Source organism: Tachyglossus aculeatus, chromosome 6 (genome assembly GCF_015852505.1).
Source record: "Tachyglossus aculeatus isolate mTacAcu1 chromosome 6, mTacAcu1.pri, whole genome shotgun sequence".
NCBI classification, from domain to species: Eukaryota; Metazoa; Chordata; class Mammalia; order Monotremata; family Tachyglossidae; genus Tachyglossus; species Tachyglossus aculeatus.
This window is the reverse complement of record NC_052071.1, coordinates 31,975,383-32,001,645: the sequence shown is the minus strand read 5'-3', so window position 1 is coordinate 32,001,645 and position 26,263 is coordinate 31,975,383. Positions and strand designations below refer to the sequence as shown.

At 41.9% G+C, this 26,263-nt stretch overlaps 1 protein-coding gene across 5 annotated transcripts in view; it reads left to right on the top strand.

The window, feature by feature from the left end:
- LOC119929502 (integrator complex subunit 6-like) overlaps positions 1-26,263 on the top strand; it is a 50,845-nt gene that overhangs the window by 13,408 nt on the left and 11,174 nt on the right. For 3 of the 5 annotated variants that reach the window (XM_038747675.1, XM_038747676.1, XM_038747674.1), the window contains 8 exons: positions 6,792-6,941; positions 8,013-8,102; positions 8,359-8,542; positions 9,019-9,147; positions 12,734-12,897; positions 14,586-14,738; positions 17,416-17,548; positions 25,931-26,025. In XM_038747675.1, the coding sequence (XP_038603603.1) occupies positions 6,792-6,941; positions 8,013-8,102; positions 8,359-8,542; positions 9,019-9,147; positions 12,734-12,897; positions 14,586-14,738; positions 17,416-17,548; positions 25,931-26,025 (1,098 nt within the window). Of the gene's footprint in view, positions 1-6,791; positions 6,942-7,544; positions 7,632-8,012; positions 8,103-8,358; positions 8,543-9,018; positions 9,148-12,733; positions 12,898-14,585; positions 14,739-17,415; positions 17,549-25,930; positions 26,026-26,263 lie in introns of those variants that run through there. The other 2 variants (XM_038747678.1, XM_038747677.1) reach the window with 2 other exon arrangements.

Sequence of the window (26,263 nt, the reverse complement as noted above, 5' to 3'; positions counted from 1 at the left end):
GTTAGAAACAGAAATGAATTATCTGAAAAGAAATGACCCAAAGTGAGTTCTGCTATTATGGCACAGCGCAGTCACTATGCTGCCGTCACTTTATTGCAGCATGGGAGATGGGTCCTGCACAATTTAAAGAAACAAAAATATTTGCTTGCACATTGCAGTGTGTAGCACCTCTGCTTGCTTCTTCACTCCTTGAACTAGGTGGCCCAGTGGGAAAATGTCAGGGAAAAGGTGTGAGTGGCTCTGTGCAAACCGATAATCAGTTCTGTTGCAGGGGTTCTTGGTCCAGTAGTCTGAGGAAAAAAATTTAGTGTTTTCGACTTTGTTAGTTACCTAATTAGTGCTTATGCAATCCTACAGTGATCAGATGATGTGACGACCTTTAGCTCAACTAACCTCTTGGTTGTGGAGCAGACTATTTGCACCTTAAAATTCTTGCCAGTAGAGACAGAACCAAGGAGGCCTGAGCTCATGTGGGATGTGTAGGGTAAACCAACTGCTTAAGTAAAGCCCTCCCTGAAATTACTCCTTTGAAGTAGTGCTCATTCCCAGACAAGTGGGAATTGAAAAATCTTGTCAATCTGAGTATTTCTTTACCTTGTCAAATATATAAATGGCTATAGCTGGGTCAGTGTATGTTGGCTTAGTTTATCAGTCCAAGATGCCTTTGCCAGTGTGTACTGTCTTTGGTTTAATTTGCTTGATGTCTTAACACCTCTTAGCATCCCCTGCTGTATTTGGAAACTCTACATCTACTAGCCAACTTTAATTTTTCACTTATCATGAAGAAGAGATAAGTATATTGAGCCCTAGTCTTGCGACTTCTTCCATGGGTTATAGAAGGTTTTGTTTGTCTTCAACTTTTGTTCTAAAGGGGGATCCTTTTTCTCTAACACTTGTTAGTGGACTCCCCTATAAATAACTCATTTATGCAGTGAAAGTGTATCACACAGCCCTGAATTGATCACCCTGGAGCAAAATTTTAGAAGCATTTTATTCTTGTTTGTGTATTGAAAGCCAGTTGTGTTTCTTTTTAAAGACCATTGATAATCCAACTGGTTGGATTAGGAGTTGATTTCCCTTTGTCGAATACAATAGAATAGATAGTGTTGCCTTACTAATTTAGAATTTTAATCACAGTGTATATGCTTAATTGGAACTAATTTATCCACAAATAAGGGGTTTGTTTGACAGTACTTGTAGATAGTTTGCATTTTATGTATTGGGACTACCTAATTTTGCCTAATCCTTCAGATACAAGTCAATCAGCATTTAGCATGCACTGTGGCCAAGCACTTGTGTACTAAGGGATAGAGAAGATGTGGTGAGGTTATGGAAGAAAAGGGATTTGAGGAAGACAAGGATTTCCAGAATTACTTGACCTACCTAATTTCAAAGGCAGTGTTACCTTAATGGTATCTATTAAGAACCTACTGTGTTCAGCTTTCTGAACTAGGCGCTTGGGAGAATACAATAGCAAGCAGTATTGCCCTCGAGGAGCTTCCAATTAAACAGCACCACTGTACTCTGTCTGCAGTAGTTGATGCCCATTTTTCAGCTGAGATACAGCACTGTCTGAAGCTTTTTTTTCTTTTTGTTTCCGTAAAATATTTACTTTTGATATCCTGCTGTTACCCATTCTCCACAGAAGTTCTTCCCCAGGGCAGCTGTGTTGTGGTGAGCATAGCTTCAGTGGTAGAAGACTGACTTCATTGTTTATGATTCTGTCAGTTAGAGTATGACCTGTAAGTGACCCTGATTGAACTCATCAAGGTATCGGATGAAGCGTCTACGGGGAACACAAGTCTCACAACCTTAGAGAAGCACTACAGTTCTGTAGGCCTTTAGTCCATAGCCTAATACCATGCTGCCACCACACTCTGTGAATGTGCCGGCCTTCTTGATTCAATTTGCACCCTACCCCAGCCAACCCACATCACTTAGAGTTTCCCAAGGGCCCTCTGCTTCCGAACTGCTAGCCACTCGGGCCTGCCTGCACTTGGCACCATTTATGAGCCATTTATGAGCTGCTTCAGAGTGCTCCTCTTGTGGGCTGATTCTATTTTAGGCCACAACCCTGGTGAGGGAACTGGGTGGACTGCAACTTAAAATAGACGTACATGGGCTTGAGTGGCAAGTCAGTAAAGTACTCTGATTATTTGACTGCTCCAACATCGTCTTTATAATTCCCAAGTTACTTATTGTATTTGGGGCTTGGTGATAATAGGGAAGAAGTAAAAGTCACGATCCCTGCTCTCAAGGGCTTTAAAGTCTAATGTGAGGGAGGAGAGACAAGCAGGCCTGCCTTTTTGAACGATCGTGTGAATAAATAACCAACAAATGGTGTGAACATAAGTTCTAAAGTGGAGTGGCCTGACTCAAGAAGGTGAATGTGGCCAGTAGGAAGTAGTTTTGAAGGAAGGGAAGGGTGTGATTTGGAGAGGAGGAGAAGGTTCTAGATAGGGGGAAAGGGTTGAGCAGTGGGTTGGAAGTGAGTCGAGAGAAGTTTTACTTGGGAGGCCCTGAGAGCTTTGACTGGAATGTACTGAAAGAAGAGATAAGAGGAACTCTGGAGAGTTGAAGTCACTGGTGGAGCATAGAATGGTTGAAGAACCAGTTTTAAAAATGTTGGCCAGCGGTCTGGTACTGGGGTACCAGCCACGTATTGGGCATATTGCTGTAATGTTGATATGACAGTGTTATTGTGGATCCTTTTTTTAGTGATGATTCAACTGACTTCTCCATGTCAGTCAAATTCATGATGCTGTGTTTACATGACCTTGGGTAAGTCACTTCACTTCTCTGTGCCTGAGTTCCCACATCTGTAAAACGTGGAATGAAACTGTGAGCCCCATTTGGGACAGGGACTATGTCCAACACGATTTGCTTGTATCCACCCCAGTGCTTAGTATGATGCCTCCACATAGTAAGTACTTAACGAATATCACTATTATTATCCACCAAAGAGTTGATGATTCTTATAATTTCTGTTCCTCTTTTGGTATTCTTTCATACCAGAGGTGGTTTCTTTAAAAAATATTTACTTTTCAGAAGATTTCTGTTTGTTTCTGAAGCTTTTTGAATCACATCATTATTGTTAAGCCCCACAGATATTTTCAAGTTAATATCTAATGCAGATCTAGCTGCCTGAGCTGTCCCTGACATTAATGGACTCAGTTTTAGCACATCCCCCTGAAACATGGAATTACAAATTACATATATAATTGAGTAGTAGCATATTACCGTTTTCAAGGAGTATGTGTCTTGTCATACGTTCCAGCTGAGTGGGCCCCAACATTGTCCATTCCAGTTCATTCTTTATGCTTCAGGGTAGCCTCTTGTGTAACTTCAGAGAGAAGATACTGCACTCTGAGAACTCCCTGCTTGCCTCTGCCATACCTGCTGGTTGGATGGCTTCTCCCTTATAGTTTGCTTCACAAGGTTATTTAGCTGCCTGGCCTCCTGACCTCCCTCTTCCTGTCCCGACGGATCATCACTCTCCCTACCTTCAAAGCATTATTGGAAGCACATTTCCTCCAAGAGGCTTTCACTGAATAAGGCCTCTTTTCCTCTTCTCCCACTCCATTCTGCATTGCACTTAGATTTGAACCCCTTATTCATCCCTTCCTCTGCCCTACAGCACTTATGTACCTATCTGTAATTTTACTTATTATTAATGTCCGTCTGTCCGTTCTCCCCCCGCCAACCCCCCACCAGACTGTACTCTCCCTGTGGGCAGGGAATGGGTCTACCAACTCTTGTTGTAGTATACTCTCCCAAGCGCTTAGTACAGTATTCTGTACATAGTATAAGATTGATTTATTTCTCCCTCGGCCCCCTCTCACAGGCAAGTCACAACCCTCACAGTTTTCTTCACTGTTTCCCATGTAGCTGCTGTGCTACATGGGGACTGTAAGAGCAGAGAAGCAGCCCACACAGACTGTCAGCTTTTTCAGGAACAAGCTGCATCCCCCTGGTGTGAATAAAAATTCTGCATTGTATTGTTCTAAAAGGGTGGCTACCATGTCTCCATTTATCTTGGAAGTTGAAAAAAATGTGGTGGTTAGCAATTGGAGAAAAGAGAAATAACCCCAGCTGTCCTTCTGATGTGTGATACTGAGCAAGTCCCCCAAGCTCGGCTTTGATTTTTCTGTAAGTTAGGACTAGTTGTTATCCCCATTACTGATTTCACAGGTGAGGACTTGAATAATACGATGACGAAAGTGCAAACATTTATAAATGATTAATATAAATGCACCCACTCATACATACTATATATACATAAATGTGTGTGTATGTGTATGCAGAGGTGGGCTGCATTCACAGAGTTGAACTGTACCTTCAGTGAAAAAGGTTTCTCTGTGCATTACAGCAGGCAGATTAAAATTAATTCAGCTCTTTATCCTTGTATTTGTTGTTAAAATTCATTTAGAGGAGTAATTTCCTTTTTTTGAGGAGCACAAATTACTAGTGGCCATTTAACAGTGAACAGTGGCCATTTAAGTTTTTCCCAATTACGTTTTTCCCTATTTCTGCCCAACATTGTTATTATTTCTAGCATATATTAAGCATTTATGAAGGATAAAGCACTGTAATAAGCACCAGGATAATTGCATGCAAATAAAGTAAAGATTGCTTTGCACATGGTTTAGAAGGCCCTTTATCTCTAAATTAGGATTCCTGTATGCTTGAGGAAAGTAACATGCACAGTAAAAAAGAAATCTATGGTAGTTGTTATATGATTCAGTCTCTAGCATCAAAAATTTTCACGCTTACTGAAAAGGAAGTGAACATTGAAAGAGAAAACTTCATTTAACTGTTGCACTATTTTGAGTCAGAAATTATGAATTGACCAGCAGTCAAGGATAGAATTGGATTCAATTAATCACTAATCAGTAGTATTTGAGGCCTTTTTGTTTATAGCAGAGCGTGTACTAAGTGCTAGAGAAAGTACAATTGATATTCAGATCTTTTTATTAAAATTTGCATATTCTAAATTATCGTGCATATTCATCTTATAGTCTCACATCATTTGGGTTCATTCTGCTTGCATCAATAGACTTCTTTCTGATGACACGATCACATTTAGAAGTCTATCGGCTATGTACTGACAGTGTATCAAATAGTTGTCGATCATTTTTGAAGCACTTAAGGCAAAACGAATTTCTATAATCTCTCTGGTGTTTAACAAGGTGGGGAGTTCTGCCTTTGAAGATTAGGAAGTGTAGGGAGGGAGAGAAAAGGGGGCACAAAAGCATATAGAAAGCGAGTTTCTTAGTTTTAATAAGAAAATGGAGGAAATGCTTTTTGTTTTAAATTTCTCCTTTATTTTGTCTACTTTTGTTACCCAGAAACTTTCCGCAAATATTGTTTACTTCTGGAGATGAGCTGTCATTCAGTATGTGCTGCTGAGTGTTAGAGAAATAATATTAAACTTTGTGCAGTTGTAGTGGAGGGTACATCAGAAAGAAGTGGGAGAAAAGATTTGGTTGTCATCCATGCCTTTGATTTCAGGCAGGCTTGCACTGGTGAATCCTTCAGAACCTCAAAAAAAGATCGCTACTTTAAGAAAATTTTATGAAGAATTCTACAGCCAAGGCTAGTTTTGTTGAGGCTGTGTAATGCAAATGTGTCCTGCAAAACTGACTCTACAAAGTATATGATCTTCCTTTGTTTTTGCTTAGCCAAACCGTACCCTATTAACTGCATTGTAAGTTTTGAGTAACTTGATTTATCAGTTCTTTTGATTAATTTTTGAACATTTCTATTTTTAAACAACTTTCAAGAGCTTAAATTTCACAGTATCCCTTTATTTTCTTTTATATTTTCTGTACTTGTCTTCTATCAGTTGAATATCTGTATCATTAGCAGTGTTCTAAAAGGAACTTCTTCCTTTCAATACCCCATCCTCACCATTTGCAGCACCTTCAACTCAGTATCCTTAAGTTTCTTACATGTTTTACAAACTGGACTTTGTATAAACTTAGCTGTATGTCATCATTATCAGACTTTAATCTACGTTTTCTACATCAATTTTAAATTTGTGGGTAAAATTCATAAAATAGCTTAAATATACTGCTTTGTAAACATGACTTTATTACTTTTATTGGACTTGGTATTGTCATTTGTAAAGGAGGAACTTATGCCAGAACTCTGGTAGTGTTGCAGTAGAGCTGCTGTCGTATTGAACTGCAAGAAGAGGAGGAATTGCCAGGGGACCCTGCCCCAAATCAGTAGCCTCCTCTTCGTCTTCCTCCCTCTTTCGGGTTGTGCCATCCCCTCCCAGTTTTGCTGTTTTTACAGAGTAGTTTACATTGTGGCAAATTATTTTTATGAGTTTATTTCTAAGACTCTTTGAGGGTGACTTCAAATATACTTAGCATTAAGTTGAAATTAACTGGACCAAAAAGTGAAGATGTAAATCATGGAGAAAGACAAAATCTTTCAAACTTGTCTAGGGCTTCATTGTAAGTTTGAAGTTGCTCCTTTACTTCCAGGCCCAAATGTAGATGACGTTATTGTGGTATTTGGTTAGGAAAAATTTGAAAAAGCCAAAGGAAAGAGCTTATAAAATCCTTTAGTAGGATCACTCGAGAATTTCTTGGTTATAATCACTGAGACGGGAGCATCTTAATGAACCTTTTGTAATAGTTTACTTGATTAGTCAGGAGGTTAGATTGATTGGGCCATTATCTGTCAGAGTTTTAGAGGGTAGTTGCTGTTGTGATGGTGTGTGTTTTACATCCCGTTGGATTCCTAGTGAGTCTTAATTATAATCATTTTTGTTTCTACAGGCTGGTTGGAAGGAGAACCATGCAACATTCATGAATGAACTGAAAAATCTGCAGGCTTCAGGACTGACTACACTTGGTCAGGCTCTAAGATCCTCATTTGATTTGTTAAATCTCAATAGATTAGTATCTGGAATAGACAATTATGGACAGGTAAAAAATGTGTGGATATAGTAAATCCCTTCTTGCTTTTTTGGTGGGAGGAGGTTGAGACTCTAAATTGGGTGTGGTAATTTTTTTTTTATATTCATTAAATCTTCATAAACGCTTGAAGAACTCTAAAAATATTTACCTTTAAAATACTAGATTTTTTTTTGGTACACTGGTAGTGCTCATTCTCTCCGTGTATTCACTTTGAAAAGTACAATCGTTACTTATTTTTGCATCCATTCTTCACACTGTAAGGCTCTGAGTTTGGGCAGTGTTTTCTTCAGCCTGTGCCAGCAGTGCTGTCCTCGTCTGCCCACAGTCGTCTGGGTCCAGGAGAGGCCTTGATCCCAAGTCTGGACACTAGAACCAAAATTCTAAGAAGCTGGAAATTGTAAGCTTACCTGCCCCTGGGCCTTCCAGAGTTGGGGCCACAGCCGTAGGATCATTCTGGGGGGCAGGCACTATCTTTGGCCCCAGGGACCGAGAGGAAGTCCTGTGTGGCAGCAGTAGGGTTGCAGGCACAACCCAGGGAAAGAACACGTGTGTTCTCCCTCTCCCCTCCTTCCTCTCCCTTCCCTCCCCCCTCCCTCCCTGCCAAACCCAAAGAAGTTTCTGTGCAGTATGGTGTGTGGCTGCGATGCACCCCGGTAGCTGCTTGTCCATCCACCAGGGTTGATATGGCAATTGCCTCTGGTAAGTGTGAGTGGCTATCTGCATGGCTGATATTCCTGTTACTTGCTTTCCAATACCTCCTCTCTTGTAACGTTGAATTGGAACTAACTCAAAGAGCAAGATATTCCGATTCCGTAGGCCTTTTTTGAAAGAAGGGGTTGTGTATCGTCAATTGAACTAGAGTACCAATATGCACCTCTTCTGTGAATGTAACCTCCCGAGCCCCTCAAAACTGAAATGTTTTTCTCTTGGGAAATTGCTTGAATGTATTGTTCACCAACTGTTGGCTCGGTATCCAAAAAGAGAACACCACCTTTGGTTTTTTGAGAACTCTGTGGGAAATTCAAATAAAGATAACCGTTTCACATTGCTCTGATATTTTTTTTTTTACTATCTTTTTAGGGAAGGAATCCATTTTTTTTAGAACCGTCTATTTTAATTACCATCACAGATGGAAACAAGTTGACAAATACTGCTGGTGTTCAAGAAGAGGTAAGCTTTATTTGGGGCTTTTACTTTGTCAAAAGGAAGCAGGGAACATGCAGTTATATCTGTGGGAGGCATGTAATTTTAGTTAAAAATAATTTTTTTTAATCAAATTTTCCACCTTAACAACCCTGGAAAGGCTTCTCAATTTTATTCAGTTACATAAAAGAGAAATGAACTTTGTCATCATGTCGGGTGGCTTAAGAGGGCATGCGTTTGAAATAAGGGGTATTAACACGGTTTTCAAATCTTCCCCTCTCAGCTTCATCTTCCCCTCAATTCTCCTCTGCCTGGAAGTGAGCTAACCAAAGAACCTTTTCGATGGGATCAAAGGTTATTTGCCCTAGTACTGCGTTTGCCTGGCGCGGCTTCTGCGGAACCAGAACAACTGGGGAGTGTACCCACTGATGAATCTGCCATCACACAGATGTGTGAAGTAACAGGAGGTATTGTGGAGACTACTTTTTGTTTTCCTTAGGGCTGGAAAGTGAGAAGAAAATTAGCTTTTAAACTGCGGATTGTGATCCCAGCTATTAACACAGTAGCAGGCATTTCCAGAAATACTGGGAAGCGTTCCAATATTTGTATTAAGAAAACACTCTAACAAGATAATAATGATGGTATTTGTTAAGCGCTTACTTTGTGCCAAGCAGTGTTCTAAGCGCTGGGGCAGATGCAAGATGATCAGGTTGTCCCCCATGGGGCTCACAGTCTTTAATCCCCATTTTACAGATGAGGTAACTGAGCCACAGAGAAGTGAACTGACTTGCCCGCGGTCACACAGCTGACAAGTGGCGGAGTCGGGATTAGAACCCACGTCCTCTGACTCCCGGGCTCTGTCCACTAAGCCAGGCCGCTTAAGCAAGTACTAAGCACATTACTCAAACTCTTTTTGCTGTTTCTGTCCCTTTTTCATCTTTAGGTCGCTCCTATTGTGTTCGGACACAAAGAATGTTGAATCAATGTTTAGAATCTCTGGTTCAGAAAGTTCAAAGTGGTGTTGTTATTAACTTTGAGAAGACGGGACCAGATCCAGTTCCTTCAGGAGAAGGTACAATCACTACCTGTTTTTTGGACTTTTTTTGCTCATTAAGGGGCAAGTGTAGGGTAAAAAAAGTGAGTTTTGACCATCCGACATTGGATAAGATGGAGCATGTACATGATGTTAAAAAAAAGGGTACTATTTAGTTTTTCATTAATTCTCACATAATTGCAGAAAGTCAGTGCAAAATGAATCCCTTTCCTGGTAGAACCATGCATTATCCTAAGCAGGAGACACATTAAATTAAATAACTTGTTTATTTTTAATACTAATGAATTTAATAGAATGGTTAAAACCAAAGTGTTAGATATTTGCTAAGATGTAATATCGTTCTGCATGATCATAGCAGTAATCCTTTGATTTTTGTGTGTGTGTGTTGCATGGTGTGTGTTTGCCCAGTCAAGTAAATGTAGCTAGAAGAAACTATGTGGGGCAGCACACTCTGATAAGTCAGTGTACTAAAAATGAGCAGGAAACATTATTTCCTCCTTCGAGCATAGCTGTTATTACTGTTTAGGGTTGAGGAGGAAGGAGAGAAAGAAACCTACTATGGGAAGTATAATATTTTCCATGTTTCACAAGTTATTGCTTCGTTTCTGACTCAGAGTCTTCTTACATGACATTACAAGCAACTAGGTTAAGACGGGTTGGTTTAGATATTTTTTAAAATGCATTCGATAGCAGAGTTCTCCACCATATTCAATAGAGAACCAAGTTCTTGAAGAAGGTGCTATTGACAATAAAATTATTCACCCATGGGTCTGTGTGATGAGGAAGTCCAGTGGTACCCATGGGATCAATTGCATTGTGTGATTATACCAGATAGTCCTTTACTGAGCTTTTGTCATTGTTTGCACTACAATAGACTAACTCTAGGATTAGAAAGAATCAATCAGTCAGTGGTATTTATTAAGTGCTTACTGTGTGCAGAGCATTGTACTAAGCGCTTGGGAGAGTAGTGTACAGCAGAGTTGATAGACATATTCCTTGCCGCAGTGGGCTTACAGTCTAGAGGGGAAGAAAGACATTAATATAAATAAATAATTTATAGAAATGTACGTAAGTGCTGTGGGGCTGAGGCGAATACCAAATGCCTAATAAAGCACCGAAAGAGTAACTGGGTTATGGCTTAAGGGCTAAAAGCCTTTATCTTAGTGTATGAACTAAATTGACAGTACATAGTAAAAAAAAAACCTTTAAAAGTAAATGTACCAGAGATCTTCAATACTCTAGTAATTTTGAATGCAGCAGCGTGCTAGATCATAACGGTCTCATTTGAGCTACCTTTTCCCTTGAACTGAAAGCAGTTGTCCTCGATTTTGCCATTCTGGTGGAACTGATCTCACTTTGCTTTCCTGACATTCTTGACTAATGCTTTGATTAATGACTGAGTCTAAGCAGATTGTATTTTTGCTTATTTTGAATAAACCCCCATTGCTGTTGTGCCCTATCTTTTTATCCATGCAATAGAAGTATTATTGTCTGTAACCATCAATGCAGTGGGACCTTACCACTGATTATTGTTGATAATAATATATTTGGTTTAAGATAACCCGTTCCAATTCAGTGGAGTTTAAAATACTGCAGTAATGCGATAAGTACATTCGCCAGTTTCCTCAAGGCCTACTCTGGATCGCACAGTTCCCTTCAGCGATCATTCTCTGTCCATGCTCCCATTCACGTCCTAGCTACTTGAACAGATTTTATCACCTGCCTCAACTTCCTTTCCAACAACTCCTTTCTTTGTCATTCTGTAATCAGACTTTTGCCCCCTTGATTCCCCTGAGAGGTCACCAACTACCCCCTCACAGCCAAGTCCAGTGGACCCTTCTCTGTCCTAATCCTCCGTGGACTCTTGAGTGCCTTTGACACTAGACCATTTCTTTCTCCTTGAATGGTTTTTGCCACTGTGTTACTCAGTCTCATTTTCCATCTCTAATCACCCTTTACTGTAGATATCCCTTAATGCTCTGTTCTGTGTTTCCATCCTTTCTCACTCTAATAACAATATTTATTAAGCGCTTACTATGTGCCAGACATACTAAGTGCTGGGGTGGATAGAAGCAAATCGAGTTGGACACCGTCCATGTCCCACAAAGGGCTCAATCTTCATCCCCATTTTACAGATAAAGTAACTGAGTCACAGAGAAGTGAAATGACTTGCCCAGAGTCACACAGCTGACAAGTGGCAGAGCTAAGATTAGAGCCCTTGACCTTTTGAGTCCCAGGCCCTTGCTCTGCCTCCACTCTGCCTTTATGGATAATTTGAGGAACTACTCTGAATGGTTGTAGCTACCACCTTTATGCAGATGACTCCCAAATTGACCTCCCCAGTCCAAACCTCTCCTGCTTTTCCTCATGCCTTCAGGACAGTCGCACTGGGATGTCCCACAGACACCTCAAACACAACATGTCTGAAGCAAACTTCATCACACCTCCTGAACCCACTCCTCCTCTAACTTTCCCATCTCTGTTGATAATTCCGATATTCTTCCTGTCCCAGAAACCAGCAACCGTGGTGTCAGGATCTACTTCTCACTGTGTTTCAATTCTCAGGTTCAGTCAATTTCTAAATCCTGCTGGTTCTTCCTCTAAAACATTTCCTGCATTAGCTTCTCCCTTTCTACCCAAACAGATACCACTTTGGTCAAAGCACTTGCCATATCCTGGTCAGATAATTTTATAGGCCTTCTCACCAATTTTCCTGCCTTCGGTTTCATCCGCTGTTGTCGGTTATCTTCTTGAAACATCGCTCAGTACACATCTTTCAACTCTTCAAAAACTGGTCCTCATCAAGCTAAAAATCCTCACAGTCAGCTTTAAGGCTCTCCATTAGCTCTCCGCGTCTTACATATTGACTTGTTTCACTTTCTTCTCCCTAGCTCACATTTCTGAGCCTCCCAAGCTCAACTTCAAATTGTGCCTCAATTATGATTCTTCTGCTTCCAATCCTTGTCTCATGCTATTCCCCGTCCAAATCTGCCAAAGCACATTCCCCCCCTCCCTGGTCATTCAAGGCCTCTTAAAGTTCCATCTCCTCCAGGAAGTCTTCTTTGACTAAAACACCTTATCAAGCCTTGTCAGTCCAACAGCCATCCTTAGCACTTATGTCCACACATAAATTATTCATTTAGCTGTTTCATCCTTCCATATTTGTACTATGTTTTTTTTTTCCCTCCTGCTCCCAGTATTTATAAATACTTTGCTGTTGGTTTCCCTCATTAGACTGAGAGCTCCTTGAGGGTGTTTCTTCTGCTGTATTTTCCCATGCACATAGTACACTTCTTTACACGCTGTAAGCTTTGGTCAGTTAATTGAAGAGAAGTGGCAAAACTTACATGGTTGGAATTCCAAGAAGGACTCATACGAAGTTGCCCAAAACAATCTCCAGATTTTTTTTTTTAACAGAAAAGAAAAGAAATTATCATGTGATATTTAATCTCTGAATACTAGAACTTGACTTGAATATTTAATCATTGACACTATGGTGGAGTGATAGAATACTTGATTGTGTTCTTGTTTTTTTAAAAAAGACATGCCTTTATGAAAACCTTGATTTTTACTCATTTATTTATTTATTTATTTATTTTTTAAGATGGACTTATAGATTCGGGTAGGCCAGTCAGTTCATTTGCTGTTCAGCCATGGCATAGTTGTCATAAGCTCATCTATGTACGGCCTAACCCTAAAACCGGTGTTCCTGTTGGACACTGGCCCATTCCAGAATCTTTTTGGCCCGATCAAAATTCACCTACACTGGTAAGTGTTCCAAGACTAAAGGTAAAAGTCTATCTAAATTTACTATTTGCTGAGAATTTAAAATGACTCTCTTTTAGAAGAACTTTGACAATTATCACTCATCTGCACACTTGGAGTGCCTAAGCTTAATTGTAAAGCGGTGGTGTTTTTTTTTTCCCCCGCCTCGTCCCTGAAGTCAAACTGGGACCTCCAGGGAGCAAGTTCTGTGTCCTAAATGACATTTGTCACTATCATCCACCTTCCTCTCCCTACTTTTTCCCATGCCCTTGTTCTGTGTGGTTAAGGAGTTAAAGCAAGAGGGAAGGGGGGTTTGAATTACATTTTACTCTGGTTTGATTTTTGGATACATTTTTTTAATTTGGGTGTCAACGTAGATTTCAAAAGTTTATGTTTTCAGGAGCCCAAGGACTAAATATGGCAAATAATTTTCAGAAAAGTTTTCATTTGCTTGCGTTTCCTGTTTGCCAGTTCCATCTGAGCTTGATACCATTCTTCATCCCCACTTTTTTATTCCCATACTATTTTTGCTCTGACTCCCTCCCTTAGTGTTTGGATAGAGTTTGAAAGTCACAGTGGCTAGATTGCAAGCTGTCCCATGGTAAAGCATAAACTGACATCAGGCTCATTCACTTTGGGGCTTTATTTTTGACACCAGACAGTTGTTGTAGTAACTGTCCACCTGTACTGCAGAGGAGGCTGAGCCCACAGCTAACTTGTTCTCCTTTTGTCTCCCTGGTACCCTTCAAAGAATTTAGAGTCCCCTGCATTTCTCTTTGTCATCAGTGAGCCAGTATTGGGGCCTGGGAGGAGTGGTAATAGCCTGTATTAAGTGATTACTATGTGCAGAGCATCGTACTAAGTACTGGGAGAGAATACACAATTGGGAATTAGACATAGTTCCTGTCTCTGGTGGGGCTTAGTGGGAGTGAAGACTGGTACCATTCCTCCATCTGGATTATCAGAATAGTGCCTCCCACCTTGTTTCCTTGATCCAGATTTTCCAGGCCCAAAGATCTGAGATTGAATGAATGCTCTAAGTGGCTTCGCTGCTATGAATCCCAACAGTTAATGCTGTTCATTATCCCTCCCATCTACCCTTGCCAGTGCCTCCCTGCTGCTGCCACTCCCTCCGTTAGTAAAGTGGACCCTTCTTCAATGCCTCCCTCCCCACTGGGCTTTTTCTTAACTAACTGCTTACCGGCTTTAATACCGTGGCTAGGTTATTGTCAGAGCTACTGGAGAGCTCAGATGATGCAGGACGAATGAGTGGGAGAGAACTGCAGGCTAGTTGTTCTCCCATACCCCTTTCTCAGCCTTTCGGGAGCTCCTGAAATAATGGCCTCAGAGGGGATTAGAGGCAGGACCAGGCTTTGCCCCGAGACAGCAAGATGAGTCTGGTGTGCAGGGTCTGCCTCTAGCCTTTAGACTCTGATGGTAGTGAAGCTTTGCATCTGTTCAGGACAACGTTGGGCTTCACTGAAATTCGAGATTTGTCCCTTAGAATTTAAATATGCTGTCTCTTCCCTCGTACACCTAAATTTGAGTCCCCGGCCCAAGAAGCCAGTGCCTGGAAGTGGAAGAAAGGAGCTCTGTAGTAAAACGCTGCCTTGTCATCCTAAGCGTAATAGAATTTGTCAAAGTTGTAGTGCTGATGGATCTAACTGGATTCTAATCTTTTTCTTTCCTAGCCTCCAAGAACAGCTCATCCAGTTGTGAGGTTCTCCTGTATAGATTGTGAACCGATGGTTATTGACAAACTTCCTTTTGACAAATACGAACTTGAACCATCACCCTTAACCCAGTACATCCTGGAACGGAAGTCTCCTCACACCTGCTGGCAGGTATTTTTCCTAGTAGCAGACTTCTACACCATAGGATTTGTTAATTATCTTAACTAGTTTCTGGAACTCGGGTGGAGAAAATTAGACTATGGAACTGTACTAATGAAATTATTTCTAAGTGTATTCTTGAACGTGGCAGAACCAAGCAAGTAACTTAAGTCAAGAAACTTCTACTGTCTATGTCTTTAAAAATTAAGGTTAAATGGAATAACTCTTTAGGGGTAGTTAGTGATGTCTGGATGCCCCCAGGGTAGACTTGGAGTCTATTTCTGCAGTGGTGTGACAGCTTGATTTTAATCAGTTAGCTCAGTGCATCACTTACTTGGGTAAAGTTCAAAAGCAAGAAGGTCAATGGAGTTCCAGGTTGGATGGACACTTTATTATTTCAAATTGTCCTTGTGGGATTTTATACCTCAAGCAGATATTTTATCTTGGGTGGATGATTTCACCCATGGGTTTTTAACCTGTAGAAGTGGGAATGATAGTTGCTGCTTCTTCATTTAAATACCTGACTCCTCAGAAGAAATCCTACTCTTTTAGAAAGTTAATTCTGTTTCTCAACTCTAGTGCCATTCATTTGTTGACAGGTTCTGTCTTTTCCAGGAACACTGCTCCTTGTGTATGTGTGGTAGCTGCTTTGTAGGACATAATTATTGATTTGAGATATTCTAAAATGCCAGCTAAACTCCTCATTGATTTGAGATATCCTAAAATGCCGGCTAAACTTCTTACCATCTCTCTCCACTCAAGACCCTACTGTCTGTTAGTAAGAAATGGAGGAAGCGAGATGAGAAAGTACAAGAAATTAAAAAAAAAATTAGATGAAGTTGTCAGTGGAATCAAGATTGAATCAGTAAAATGAAAAATGTATCAAAAGCTGACACACCAAATCAAATTATATGGCTTCATTAGCCCTCTTTGTTTCTTAAACAGTAACGCAACTGAACAAACTCCAAGACTATACAGATCCATTCTTGATTTTGAAAGTTCTTTATGCTGAATATCGCTTTCAAAAAGCCAGCAATATCCAGCTTTAGAAATTTTCCACTCCTTGCTCCTCTCTTCCTTACTTTGGACTTGGCCTTTGAGTACACATCACCTGGGCAGCTGGAAACCTGATTTGGGCCACCACAGGCCTTGCAGTTTTGGGGAAACCTTCAGATTGTGGTATTACTTTGGAATTTGTTATCCATAGCCTGCCGGAGTTTCTCTGTTTGCTCAGTACTCTGCTTTATAGATCCTCTCACCCTTCCTCCCTCTCCAGCTAAATCTCACTGGCTAGTGCCAAAGTAAGTGTCTCTGTGGGCAGTTCACACTCGCCTGATCCCTGAGGGGCGGATTCCAGAGACTTCAAAGCAAGTGATCCTATTCTGCACTTGTTTGTCCTCCCAGAAGGCTAGGGATAGGAAGTGCAGTTTTATTGCTTTTAAAGTGAGTTTTTATTTTGCTGAGTTATTTTGAATTTGCTAATCTAAATTGTATTCTGCTGAGATAATATTGTGGAGAAAGGTTTTTTTTCTACTGAGCTTCTGTGATTTGGATTGGTTTCCTATTGTGGTTTTCATTAAAACAGGATTTTTCTGTAGCCGTATACTGCTTTTAGTGTATATCTCCAATCAAGTCAGCCTAAAGCAGTGTTTTCTCCATAAGTTCCAGGATCCTCTGATTCTTTATTCTGACTTTCTGAGCAGCTTTTTAAAAAGGTGAATTAGGGTGTGAGAAAGTGTGACAGAAAAAATAGGGAATCTCGATCGTGGGTGGTAGAGTTTGCACCAAAGAGCTGGTAAAGGATCAGATCTTGGGACTGTAATCCAAACGGTCATCTTGTTTCCTTTTGGACTCCCCTCTGGCATTTGTTTTTGGAAAATTGCAAATTTTGCAACTTCTGTTACCACGGTCTTATTTATCAAAGAGGACCTAGTAGAGGAGGGTGAGAAATAGGATCCCTTAGGGATCTAATCCTTAACATTTAGGATGTCTTAAAGTGGACCAGAGTATGGAGGGTATTGGAGGAATGGTAAGGAGGGGCCCCAATTTGGGTGGCTGGTTCTTCAGGGCAGGTGATTAGGGAGACAGGATTATATTAAGTATGGGGAATGGATGTTGGAGGGCGGTGGGTTTGATTTGTGGCTTAACTGGTCTGGAATGGAAATTGCCTGTTGGATTGCCCATTTAGTGTGGGAAAAGTTTAGTGTTACACATCCATGTATCCTGCGAAAAGCAGCAATGCCGTATTTCTGTAATGCTGTTTGAAGGTAGAAGCCATAGGGCATTATCCCAAAGGCATTTACTGGAGATTTTCACAGAATTAGTGGTGGGCTAATTGTGAGTTACTTTATTTGTCTCAATGATTGGTGCCACATACCAGTAAATTACTACTGTAATATTTCCAGAAGGTCACTGTGAAAGGTGCGAGGGAGAAGGGGGATGGGAAATGTGGATGCAACGTACTTGAGACTTGAGTAGTGTAATTTCATATCTTAAAATATTTACTACCTTGCCCTTTTCAAGCTCATAAATTTAAGCTATATACTCCAAAGTTAAAAATTCCACCTCCTCACCATTTAAACAAACACCCCCCCCCTTCTATTATGCTTTTATATTGGTATGTACTGCTTTTTGTTGAATAAGATCTTAAATTATAATAATGACACCTCTTCCTTCATGTTCTTATTAGGTATTTGTGAGTAGCAGTGGAAAATACAGTGAACTTGGACATCCATTTGGTTATTTAAAAGCGAGCACTACTTTAACCTGTGTAAACCTCTTTGTGATGCCTTACAACTACCCTGTCTTACTCCCTCTTTTAGGTAGGTAAAATATACTCCATTTAATCACCTTTAAAATACAAGACAGAAAAACTAGTGGTAATAGACAGCCTAAGCATTTTTAAATTTAATCAGAACTATTATTTGAAAATTAAAATTAGAAAATGTAAAGACTCTTAGCTTTTGAATGTGACTTGGGAGAAGATTTCCACATTGCCTCTTTCTGTTTTTTTTGTTTTTTGTTTTTACATCACATACAGAAGGGGAGATGTATATATGTGGTCCATATTTGTTGTCAGCTCCCTTTAGGTAAACTTCAGTGCCCATTCTTTTCCCTGCTTTAGTGCAGTTACTGCATTGGCAACTTAATTTTGGCTAGGGAGCACTTGGGGTTTTAAAAAATTTGATAAATTTCTCGATATCAGGAAGCTCTTTAGTGAGTAAGTAGTATTGGTATCAGCTAGCAATACTTCACTCTTGGTTTGTATCTTATTTTCTTCAGAGTAGTACATTTTAAAAAATCAATGTATTTGTAGATCCTGGTGGTAAATTTAGCCTTTGATTTCCATGGCCAAATGCAAAAATAAGACCTTTTTTCTAAAGTTATTGCCCAGATGCTACTGGTTTTATCGGGGGCGGGGGGGGGGGGGGGGGGGGTTGCTGTATTTGAAGCTCCCCATTGTTTCAGAGTAATGTGCCGTAGGATTTTGTTGCGACTGACTTAAATTGAAATGATTTATACATTTAATTACAGTTCATTTCGTAGCATTGAAAATGATCAAACTTTCACCAAGTATTATCTCTAATGAACAGGAGGGAACATTTTCAGATGATCTACTACTTCTCCCCATTTTCTGTTGTGATTGTCAGAATATTTACAATTTTAAGATTGTCCTGTAACCAGTTTGCAGCCAGATTTGTTAGCCGCCATCCCTCCCAAACCGTTTCTGAGAATTGGTTTCTGTTCAACTAAAGTGATAGATATAGAGTGGCAGTTGACTGAAGCATCCAGTAAAAGATCTTAAACTACCCTTTTTATTTTTTTAACTTCCTGAAGTTTTTTTTTGTTGTTCTTTCGTTTTTAAGTTTCCTACTGCTGTTGGCGTTGTGTATGACGTGTCCAAAAAAACTCTCATTAAAAATGAAATGGAAGGACTTTAAGACACAATTATTCAATTGTAGTGAGTAATTTAAAGTGAGCTAGAAGCAGGTTGGGGCGCTGGACCTCAGAAGTAGGGCAGGGAGAAGAAAGGGGAAATAGAAAAAATAGACGAGGTTGACTCATCAAGCTTCCCCTCTGCTACCCGCTGTGGCCAGCACTTGAGCAGAAAGATGGCAGCCAGTGGGGAAGACTATCAGAGAGAAGGAAAGGCGAAGGAAAAGCTTCTCCTAACTGCTGCTGTCGTCACCCTGGCCAAACCTGGAAACCCAATTTAGGTCTTAGTGGGCAGGGAAGATAGAACCCTAACAAGCCTTCTGGTCTGCCTAGTGCAGAATGCCCGGTCACCTTACAGTCACGTTAAATTCTAAATGAAACCAAATGTTTTCAGAAACTTGACATTAATGTTGTATGTTAATTTGGTACAAACATCCAAATACACCGATGGTTGTGAAATTGCTAATTTATAGTGAATCTGTTCTTGGACTTTGAAAGCAGTGCAAATGGTTTTCATTTTCAAATATAACCCCTTTCCTCCCCCCAGTCCAGCCTTCTTTGGATTAGAATTCCCAAACCCTGCCCTCTGCCTGACTTTGCCATCACTGTTGACGGCACTACCATCCTTCCCGTCTCACAAGCCCGCAACCTTGGTGTTATCCTCGACTCTGCTCTGTCATTCACCCCTCACATCCAATCCGTCACTAAATCCTGCCGGTCTCAACTTCGCAACATCGCCAAGATCTGCCCTTTCCTCTCCATCCAAACCGCTACTCTGCTCATTCAATCTCTCATCCTATCCCGACTGGATTACTGCGTCAGCCTCCTCTCCGATCTCCCATCCTCCTGTCTCTCCCCACTTCAATCCATACTTCACGCCGCTGCCCGGATTGTCTTTGTCCAGAAACGCTCTGGGCATGTTACTCCCCTCCTCACAAATCTCCAGTGGCTACCATTCAACCTACGCATCAGGCAGAAACTCCTCACCCTGGGCTTCCAGGCTGTCCATCCCCTCGCCCCCTCTTACCTCACCTCCCTTCTCTCCCTCTACAGCCCAGCCCGCACCCTCCGCTCCTCTGCCTCTAATCTCCTCACCGTGCCTCGTTGTCGCCTGTCCCCCCGTTAACCCCCGGCCCACGTCATCTCCCTGGCCTGGAATGCCCTCCCTCCCCACATCCGCCAAGCTAGCTCTCTTCCTCCCTTCAAAGCCCTACTGAGAGCTCACCTCCTCCAGGAGGCCTTCCCAGACTGAGGCCCCTCTTTCCTCTCCCCCTACTCCCCCTCCCCATCCCCTCGCCTTACCTCCTTCCCCTCCCCACAGCACCTGTATATATGTATATATGTTTGAACATATTATTTATTACTGTATTTTACTTGTACATATTTATTCTATTTATTTGGTTTATAAGTTTTGTTTTGTTGTCTGTCTCCCCCTTCTAGACTGTGAGCCCGCTGTTGGGTAGGGACCGTCTCTATATGTTGCCAACTTGTACTTCTCAAGTGCTTAGTACAGTGCTCTGCACACAGTAAGCGCTCAGTAAATATGAATGAATGAATGAATCAATCAGTCATATTTACTGAGCATTTACTGCGTATACAGCACTGAACTAAGTTCTTGGGGGTGTATAATGTAGCAGAGTTGATAGAACCATTCCCTGACCATAAAGAGTTTACAGTCCGTAAGGGGAGACAGACCTTAAATTTTGTGTGTTTCAGATCTGCATTTTAAACCAGCCTTAATAGAACATCTTTTTTTGATTAGCAGAGATTTCATTTTGGCTTTGCCCTCCCATCCCCCCTTTGCTTAGTAGAATAATAACTGGGGGTAATTACAGGGCCAAGATGCCTGTGTTCCAAATGATTTTTCAACTTCCCTTCTTCCCCCTTGTTGTTTTTCTTACAAGATCAAAAGTTCCCCAAGCTTGGGTTTTCATTTTTAATCTGGCAAGAAGCCATTTTCCTGACATGACAGTTGTGTTAAATGTATATGTGTAGTGCCATGGTATGTTGCTATTAAGACACCTCCAAAATGCCTTGGTTCTTTTAGATCTAAGTACCTCAGGACCTTTTTTTTCCTAAATTTGCAAGAGCAAAGGATTAAAATCTGTATTTGGCCCTGGGAATCTGATTTTAACCTACTCCATAATGTTTAGTTTAGTGGAAGATGTGTTGCCCCCAGCAGCCGTGATCTAGGTGAACTGGAATGAACAGAGTAGGGAATGGCCTTTCTGCCGTATGGTGAGTTCAGGCTCTCCTACCTTTCTGGAAACTCCCTTTCCCCATGTTTAGAATTATCAATCATTTAGTCTCCACTGAGGAAATCTACAGGCTTGGTGTGGGGCGGGTGGTGGGTCATTTTAAGAATTTGGATTTTTTTGGTCTTGCCCAAATATACTCTCTACTGTAGGAAAAAAAATGATTATTTTTTTCTAATCTTTGCCTTGTCTTAATTTGAATGTCTTTATGTCTTGGTCAGTAATTTTAGTAAGACTAAAAGAAATATGATGGGGCAAGAAAGGAATAATAATCTGTTCATCATTATAGCTTCTCATTGTCATTTATAGTCTTAGCCCCTATAAATATTCAAAGGTTGTATTCTAATTTAAAATTGAGGTGTTTAGCTGGGGGTTTGTTAAGATTATGCCGGTGGCATAACTTGGTCTTTTTAAATTAAAAACCTTAAACTTATGCAACCCAGTAATAAGATAGTGGCATTGAAATTCATTATAAACCTGACAAAAATTTTAGACTCTGTCTGTGGTGATGACTGGAGAAGGGGAGAAGAATCCATTTTGGAACATTTACATTTGGAGAAACCTTAAATCCTGGAAATGTTCCATTTCTCTCAGACTAGGAAAGAATGTTTTGAGTGGTCATGGCATTTTTCTACATGAAGGAGTCTGTATTGCGAAGAAAATCCCTTTCATTGAGCCCAATTTCAGTGTCCGGGCTCCAAGAAGAAGAGGTACACACTCCCTGTAAGATTGCTTAATGCTTTCTGTTCCCCTTCTTGACTCCTGCGGGCAGTGCTGCCGTTGAGATCAGTGTATACCTGCCCCAATAGCGGTGGCGTGGGCTGGCAATTCTGAGAGATCTGGCTCCAGAGAGCAACGTCAGAGGGCCTGGCACTGCAAATGGCCCCACTGTGGCTGCCACGGGACATCATCAGTCGTATTTCATCAGTCGTATTTATTGAGCGCTTATTGGGACACAGGGTGAACCTGGCTCAAGCCTGCTCTGAGTCACGGACGTGTGTGGATGGGTCAGCCCTGCTATGCCTTTGGCGTAATCCAAGCAGGGGACAATCTGCTTTGTGCCCTCCCAGCTGCCTAGTGGTTTGCCTGTTGCTTAGAGCTGGTCCCTGATGACTGCTCCAAGCCCATATCAAGCTTGAGAGTCCTGGAGATACACTGGGCTGGGCTGGAAGTCAGGCAGAATGGAGCACCGGTAGAAGAACGAGGCAGCCTGCGTATTCTGGCTTGAGAGATTCAAGGAGGGCAAGTAGATTTTTGGATTTTTTTTTTTCTTATGGCCCCAGTGTGGTGCCAGTCCCTACCCGAGACTGCACCATGAAGGCCTGAACTGCAGGTGTGGCAGGTAGCCAGAAGATCAACAGCAGGGCTGTGTGCCCCAACAGTGAGACAGCGTGGTTCCCTCCAGGTCGGGATGGGGGGAAGCCGGCCCACGATCCTGCCGCTTCTGCCAGCAGGATGCCGCCTCCGACCCAGGATCCTGCAGCGTTCCCCTCATCTGTGCCAGGATGCAGGGCCATCCAAAATCTCACTGCCACTGCTATGGCTTAAAATTCCTTACCTCTCCCTCTCCAGTCAGTCAATCAGTTGTATGTATTGAGTGCTTATTGTGTGCCGAGCACTGTACTAAGCACATGGCAGAAAACAATGTAACAGTTGGTAGATACACTCCCTGCCCACAGTGAACGTGCAGTCTAGGGAGGAGACAGACATTGATATTATTATTTTTGGTGTGTTTTGGAAGGGGTGGAGGAGGAAAGGATGAAGGCTGATAGGTAAATAAATTACAGATGTGAACATAAGTGCCGTGGGACTGAGGGAAGGGTGGATAAAGGATGGAGCGAAGAAGGGAGTGGGAGAAGAAGAAATGAGGGCTTAGTTGGGGAAGGTCTCTTAGAAATATGCTTTTAATAAGGCTTTGAAGGTGGGGAGGGTGGTCATCTGTTGAATATGAAGAGGGACGAGAGGTGGGCAGCAACATAGATGAAATTGTGTTACAGTGAATAGATAGGCATTAGAGGAGCAAAGTGCAGGCTGGGCTTTAGTAGGACATTGGGGAGGTAAGGTAGGAGCAGGTAAGGTGATTGTGAGTGGCTTTAACATCCACTTTGCAGCATTTAGCCTTATGAGAATGGGGGCCAGGCACCATTAAATGCCTTGGCCTCCCTCCTCCCTCTCTTCCACCCCTCCCCCCAACTTTGAGTCGATTTTTCCCGTCAACCCTGCTCTAGATGGTATGCATCCTAGCTAAGCACCCCAGAAGAAGACAGAGCCAGGTGTACCTGAGCCAGCATGGGTGGTGACAGAATGGCTACTAGTTGGCCCCGCATACACAGTGTGCTGTTGGAAACTTGAGTTTATTGGGCATAGAGTTGGCATGTTTATCCCTGGGCATAACTGCACAGGGAGGTGTGGCCCCCTCCCCACCCCCGTAAGTATGTGCCTGGTTCTCCGTACCTAGGGAGACTAGGTCTCAATAAGATTGGGAAATGAGACCATCAAAGCAGAGAGGATCTCTGGTGGTTTAGGGTAGATTTTTTGTGTATAATAAAGCAGGTTGCTAACATACCCCAGAGTGGGGATTATTCATTCAGTCGTATTTATTGAGTTCTTACTGTGTGCAGAGCACTGTGCTGAGCGCTGGATTATGATTTTCACTTTGGCTGTGTGCTTTTAAATGCCTAGTTCAGATCTCCGCACACCGGCAACTTAGCTTAGTGGAAGTCACATGGGACTGGGAATATGGAGGAACCCAGGTTCTCATCCCAACTCTGTCACTGACCTGCTGAGTGACCTTGTAAAATGGGGGAAAAAGTCCTGCTTTCCCTCCCTCCTAGATTGAGTCCCTTGTGGACAGGGACTGTGTCCAGTCTGGCCATCTTGAATCTGCCTCAGTGCTTAGCACATATGTCCTTAATAAATATAATTATTAGTAATAAAGTATAATGTGCAGAAACCCTGATGTGGTTTATGTGTCCTGAAAAGTAGCTTTGTACTTATCCGTCCAAGCCATTAGCTTTTAGTCTTTCCAGCCAGTGCTTTTTGAGTTTTTTTTCCTCAGAACATAAATAATGTCACTTCTGTATCATGCAGGGTTTTGAGGGACAAAGATTTCCCCATCCCCTGAGCCTCCAGTTCATCTTCCAATCAGTGAAATCATTGGAATTTTTGTAAGTGCTTACTCTGTGCAGAGCACTAAGGGCTTAGGAGAGTACAGTGCAAAAGAATTAGCAGACTTGTTCCCCACCCATAATGAGCTTACAGGCTGGGGCAGTTAGGCATTAATATAAATAAATAAGTCAATTTATAATTTAAAGATATGTAAGGAGGTGCTGTGAGGTTGGGTGGAGTGAGGAAGACTTTGGAGGGCCACGACTGACCAGAACCTCCCCAACACTTCCCTAACCGTGCTCCTTCTTAGATTAGAGAAGCAGCATGGCCTGGTGATCGGAGCACTGGGCTTGGGAGTCAGAGGACTTGGGTTCTAATCCCAGATCCAAGGTCTCCTGTTTGACATTGGGGAAGTCACTTAGCTTCTCTGTGCCTGTTGCCCCGTCTAATAAAATGGGGATTAAGACTGTGGGACAGGGGCTCAGAGCCAGTCACCTTGTATCTACCCCAGTGCGTAGTACAGTGGCACATAGTAACTGTATAACGAATACCACAGTTGTAACAAAGGTATCAGGAAACCGGCTGGGGGTGTCCAAATGGATGGTTCAGGTCTCTAGGGTTTCATAGGGGTGCCTCTTGGCCTCCTCTTTTGGCAGAGAAAAATTGCAAGCAGGATCTTTGAGAGTCGTGCCATCAAGCAGGGAATTCTACTACCTCTCCTCCTCCCTCCCCAGCCCTAGTCGCCGATTACTGAATCAGCAGGAGGTGGCATAGGTCCGTGGACCATTGCCCCTTCCATTTTACTTGTGGCTTGGAGTGCTGCAGCTGGAACCCAGCATCACGGGAGATTTACCGGCTGCTTAATGTCCCTGCCACTGCGGGGTGGCCCGGGCCGAGGAGGGTACTGGAGCTCTGAGACTCCACCGTTTGGGAGATAGAGTTCTCGCTGCCTCGTAATCTATGCCACGTAGCCGATGGCGCTAGCAGGTATTTTTTGTATTGCTATTGCTAAGTTAGTGACCAGCAGATGGGAGTCAGTTCTCTGTACCTCAGTTACCTCATCTGTAAAACGGGGATTAAGACTGTGAGCCCCCGCCGTGGGACAACGTGATCACCTTGTAACCTCCCCAGCCCTTAGAACGGAGCTTTGCACACAGTAAGCGCTTAACAAATGCCATTATTATCCAGGAAATTACGGCCATATGTGATTAAGCCATGCGAACGGAATAAAGTAAATGAGTAGAAAAGCTTAGGGTCGTTGACTAGTCCAAGAATTCGTTAACTCCTTCTGGCTTCGCCTTTTAGATCATCAAGTACCAGAATAAAATGGACACTGTTGGCTTGGATTTCACTCTAATTCGCTTCCCACATCTATCTGCATGTGGTCGCTTTAGAGGACAAGATCAAATTTATTTTGGACAGAGGCTTGAAGAGTCCCGTATCTTTGAATTAGGGAAGCAAAAGGCAGCCCTTGGAGTAACTGCTTGCTGAGCATTTCTCTTCAAATTTCACTACGGGTTGAATAGGCATTGCAGTAAAATGCCAGAATGTATTTGCCAGACCAGCTTCTAAGTGGATCACTATTACAGTGTCGTGCTCAAGTATACAAGCAATTGGAGAAGTCTGTTTAATTTTCCAGAAAGATTATCTGGGCAATCTACTTTCTGACATTTTGTTGTAATTGTTGTCTTTTTTGTTTTATGCCTAAGTGAAACTAAATATACTTGAGGTAAAAATGCAGCTAGCATTGATAAAGCCACAAGAATTCTGGATGAATTGAAGGCCATTAAACATGAACTTCCCACTGGAGCTCAAATAAATAAGGACCTTTAGTAGTTGGGAACAGTTGTGGAAGCCTAGAATTTAGAGTGATGTAATCTTTTGTCATTCTGTTCCCTATTGCAGATGATTTGTTTAAAGTTCATAAGCTTAAGCCAAATCTGAAGTGGCGACAGGCTTTCGACAACTACTTAAAAACCATGCCTCCTTATTTCTTATTGGTATGTATTTTTATGCTTATTTAACAGCTAAGAGATAGCTATCACACCCGGAATTAATCCATCATAAACTTTTTTTTCCCTAAAAACTAAAATGTGTGCTCTCAATTATTTTAAATGGCTGTCCTTCTTTTAGTTTGTGGTTCGACTGCCCATTCAACCCCCAAGTAGTGCAGATGTGCACACTCTCGCTTTCTACTCTCCCCACCCCCCCCAACACGCTTCCCACGGTAATTCTCTG